A 4,836-nucleotide genomic window follows, 5' to 3' on the forward strand; every position below is an offset into this window, starting at 1 on the left:
GGGGACGGCGCGCCCGCCCGCCATGACCAGCGTGTGCGCGGTGTTCAGCCGCACAGCATCAGTGTGTTCGCGCGAGCGCTGAGGGGGAGGAGCGCGTCACCGACACGGTGTTGCCATGTTGCCGCTGGAGTAAGAATCGGGTCTCCATCAACTAATACAGAGTAATCACAAACTTAAAAGATAAATAAATAAATAAAATAAAAAATACAAATATTCATATAATAGCAGTTCACAATATAATAAAGCAAACTGGACATAAGTTAAATTTGTTCACTTGATAAACTGTTAATAATAATAATAATATTAATAATAATGATAACAGTAATTGGCTTATTACAAAAATTGTCGCGTTGTGTTATGATTGATCCCCGTAACACAAATGAAGTGTGGCAAATAAAAAAATAAATATTTTTAGATAAAAGCGTCTGGTAAATGTAAATGTAAATATATGTGTCACCAGAGCTGGGTAGATTACTTGAAAATCGTAATCCGTTACTGATTTCAAATTACATGACAAAAAATGTAGTTAGTAACATAATCCATTACATTACATATTTTAGGTAATATAATCACTTTTTGATTACTTTTAGATTACTTTTGACCTAACTCATTTTATTACATTGATTTAAATAGGATAATCTTATATAAAAATGCAGAGAAAAAGAAAATATATTACATTTGTTGTTAATAACATAATGAAGTGCATTAAACATTACATTACGTAAAGGTTGCCTAAACTGGGGTTTGTGAAGGAACTGGTTACTACCCAGCTCTGTGCGTCACATATACCCACTTACTGTTTGGCCACACATATGACATTATTAATTGCTTTATTTGTTTTGGTTTACTTCCTTTCGTCCCGGGTTTGTACTTCCCCAAAGTGGTCGCTCATTTTTGGTTTGTTTTTTAGAGGCCGTGCGTGTTTCTCTTGTGGGATCTGGCAACACATACATTTAAATGTTACTGTTACCTTTAACATGTTTACCATCTACATCCATGAACCAGTGCATTACATTTTACTTTACATTTGAGCTAACTGTCTTCATTCGTCATAAGAAGACTTGTGTAATTCTTAACCCACCAACTAATTTCTCTTGGATTTGTTTCAGTATTAATCCACGTTGAACAATTAATTGTGCTGTAATGTGAGATATAACACAATTTACAATCGTTATAAATCATGCATGATATGTTCTGAAACGAAGCCATTTGTTTCAGTGACTCTCGCTGTAAAAGCAAGGCCTAGAATGACTGGCTGAATTATACCAATTGGCACAGGGGGTGCTCGGTTTTTTTACCGTCTTTAACTTACACAAATCTCGCTCATCTGGATATATAAACTAAATTATTTTTTAAAAACACACTGATCTAATATTTAACTAGTAAATAATGTTTAATATGTTGTCCTTCATCAATGAGAAAAATACATATATTTTTGCCTCTGACACCTATTTTGAAATAATGGTACGCTCTAGTCCAAGTTGAAGTTGAAATTTCAAGGGCAGGCTGTAGAGTTTAAGTCTGTTCATTGCATGTGTCGATCGCTATCTGACGGACTAGCATGCTGTGCAGAGTCGGATATGTCCGCAGGTAAAGATAAAGTCTGAATCAGCTCTCAAATTGTATGCAGCTAACTGTATAACCAGGCATTTTTAATTATTAAATCAATGGCGGTATGAATAAACTGCGCACTTTTATGTGTTTGGTAACGTAGTGACCAGGCTAACAGCATCAGACTATAATAGTTTGCGTAACTGATATTGCGACTGCCGTTTTAATCAGTGGTATGGAAAATCGATTTTATCGATGTGTATGTGTTGATTTAGTTTTGTACATGAAATTACATCGAGCCGCTGTCGATTTGAGGCTGCCAAACAATAGCTTAGCTTGTTTTAAATATCAAATCCATTAATAAATGTGTACAGCTAGATTCTATTTGAACTAACCATACAAACCTGTTGGGACAATAATAATAATAATAATAATAATAAACTTTATCAGAAGACACTCAATCAAATCAGCCTCACTGTAGCTTTGTTGGAAACAGGCCGACTATAAAATCATACTTACATTGGCACACAGTCAGCTTTATTCTATATATATATGTAAAGACACCTAAAATATTTTATTTTTAACCTCTTAAGTAACCTCTTTTATTGTGTGAGGGAAATGTTTTTTTTTTTTAAATGGCCCTAAAAAATCCCTGGACCCCAGTTTGAAAACCTCTGTTTTGGTCACCTGACTGCTGCCATGTAGCAACAATCCTGTGTGAGCTCACCACAGTAATCCAACATATCTTGCAACATATCCAAAATCTTGTATTACTTTTATTGCAGTGCTTATTTACTTAATATATTAAATTATTTAATAGTTTTTATTTCATTGTTGTTGATTCCAGGTGTGCTGCCACCTTGAACCCCATCTTGGGTGCTGTGGCCTCCAGACAGAAGCACACACTGCCTGACCTCCCATATGACTATGGTGCACTTGAGCCTCACATCTGTGCTGAGATTATGCAGCTTCACCACAGCAAGCACCATGCAACATATGTCAACAACCTCAATGTTACTGAGGAGAAATATCAAGAGGCACTGGCCAAGGGTGAGTACAAATGAGATTGCTTTTAAAATGATTGAGCCTGGTGCACACTCCACATTATAATTTTATTTATTTATTTATTAATAATTTTTTTTGCTGTCCTTCACGATTGTTGTCAGACATGACAGTGGGATTCTAGGTAAAAATTAGACTGCCCAACACCAACAAACATCTTAGGCTGAGCCGTGCCGAGCCGAGTCGTACCATGCAGTGGAAAAGCGCCATATGACACCTTCATTAATGTTCCATAATGAAATGGTACTGCACAAATTCAAGCAAACGTATCCACTATTCTTAGGGATATTTTGCCTGGAAAAGAAAAACAAGACTAAGTCAACAAGTTTATTGTAGCTGGACAAAAAAGATTTGATAGGAGAATCATAACATGAAGGGAATGCTAGTACACTTTTAAGTGAACCTCTTTTACATACACTAAAACATGGTTATGCATCTGTTGGTTCTTCAGTTGACAGCCATTGTTGGAAAAGTGGTGAACATATCATACAAATCAGTCAAAGACTGTTGCTTTTGTTTTTGATGATCAGACTAAAGCTCAGTCTGATCAAATTATTTCATATCAGTGTTGTTATTGTTAACTAAACTATTAAAATGATTTTCATTAATTGAAATAAAGCTAAAATCAAATAAAATATAAATTTCAGATGACAAATGTAGATTTCTAAAAACTTAAACAAAAATGAGAAATGTTGCCTGGCAGCTAACTGAAATAAAATACGGTAAGGTACGAAAATAAAATAAAAATGAAATAAAAATGAATTAAATAACTAGGAACATTTAAAAAAATATATAAAAATAACAAAAGCACATAACAAAATTACTAAAACTTAAAACTGAAAGGATAAAAATATAAGCTAATTCAAAATGTTAAATACTAGATTAGTATATAAATAATACTAAAATTACACTGTTTCATACACCTCATTCTCTCAATCACTTATAATGTAGGCCAGTATACGTTTGATAATTGGTTCAGTCGTAGCAATATAAATGTTAGTTTACTTTTACTACATTCTAAGGACTTGGCATATTATCTGAAATGTCTTCATTGCATATAACAAGTATTTAGGTTTGACCTTGCTGTGTTACAGGTGATGTGACAACTCAAGTCTCCCTTCAGCCTGCTTTGAAATTTAACGGTGGTGGCCATATTAATCATACCATATTCTGGACAAATCTGTCACCAAATGGTGGAGGAGAACCACAGGGTAGGAGTCACTCTTCTTGATCCCCAATTGTTTTTTTGTATTGTACACATGAATAGATGTTGAACATATTCATACTGCTATTTCATTTGTCATTTATGAAGCATAGTTGTATGTGATGAATCTTTGATTTTGATTTTTTATTGCAGGTGAGCTGTTGGAAGCCATTAAGCGTGACTTTGACACATTTCAGAAGATGAAGGACAAGATATCAGCTGCAACAGTGGCCGTTCAGGGCTCAGGATGGGGCTGGCTGGGCTTTGATAAGGACAGTGCAAGACTGAGGATTGCTGCTTGTGCTAACCAAGACCCTTTGCAGGGCACTACAGGTAACTCTTCCACAATGAATAGCAGAGAATATATCTATTTTGGTAGTAAAGGTATAAATCCCTAAAGTTCACACTGTAATTTTTCATACACTCTTAACAATGTGAATACACAAAAAAAGCTCCAACTTATTCACAAGGGTCATCCATAGATCCGTATATGTAACAGTTGTATGTGTTTCTTAAGGTAAAGCAATATTCTGGTAGACTCCAAAGAGAAAGAAATCATCTGTTTTTATAGCTGTTAAAGTCTTTAAGCTTTAATATTCTCTCTTTCCCTTTTAAATTTGAGGTCTCATCCCACTACTTGGGATAGATGTCTGGGAGCATGCATACTATCTCCAGTACAAGAATGTTAGACCGGACTATGTTAAGGCCATCTGGAATGTTGTGAACTGGGAGAATGTCAGCGAGCGTTTACAAGCTGCGAAGAAATAAATTGCACCACACTTGGGGGGGAAGGAACACAGTGTCCATTTAGACCTTTGAAGCGCACAAATAGACCACATTACAACCACCAAACCTAACTCCAGAGAGGTGGTAAGGTTCTTGACAAGTTAATTTTCCATGCAGAATTGTGCATTGTAACTCGTATCTTGATTTATTGTTGAGTCGAAATCGAGAATGTACGTTCATGCTTTCAGTACATTAAAATTGAAAGATTATATGAACTTCGTCTTTGTTGTGTT

General features: G+C 35.2%; 1 protein-coding gene across 2 annotated transcripts in view; it reads left to right on the forward strand.

Annotated features, from left to right (window-relative positions):
* LOC107696109 (superoxide dismutase [Mn], mitochondrial-like) overlaps positions 1–4,608 on the forward strand; it is an 8,342-nt gene extending 3,734 nt beyond the window's left edge. Inside the window, exons 1-5 of one of the 2 annotated variants that reach the window (XM_016496285.1) lie at positions 1,492–1,590; positions 2,399–2,601; positions 3,708–3,824; positions 3,971–4,150; positions 4,440–4,608. In XM_016496285.1, the coding sequence (XP_016351771.1) occupies positions 1,562–1,590; positions 2,399–2,601; positions 3,708–3,824; positions 3,971–4,150; positions 4,440–4,585 (675 nt within the window). In that variant the 5' untranslated portion in view covers positions 1,492–1,561 and the 3' untranslated portion in view covers positions 4,586–4,608. Of the gene's footprint in view, positions 1–1,491; positions 1,591–2,398; positions 2,602–3,707; positions 3,825–3,970; positions 4,151–4,439 lie in introns of those variants that run through there. The other variant, XM_016496286.1, reaches the window with a different exon arrangement.
* The last annotated feature ends 228 nt before the right edge of the window (positions 4,609–4,836 follow it).

This window comes from Sinocyclocheilus anshuiensis, unplaced genomic scaffold (assembly GCF_001515605.1).
Source record: "Sinocyclocheilus anshuiensis isolate Anshui unplaced genomic scaffold, SAMN03320099.WGS_v1.1 scaffold306, whole genome shotgun sequence".
Classification (NCBI taxonomy): Eukaryota; Metazoa; Chordata; class Actinopteri; order Cypriniformes; family Cyprinidae; genus Sinocyclocheilus; species Sinocyclocheilus anshuiensis.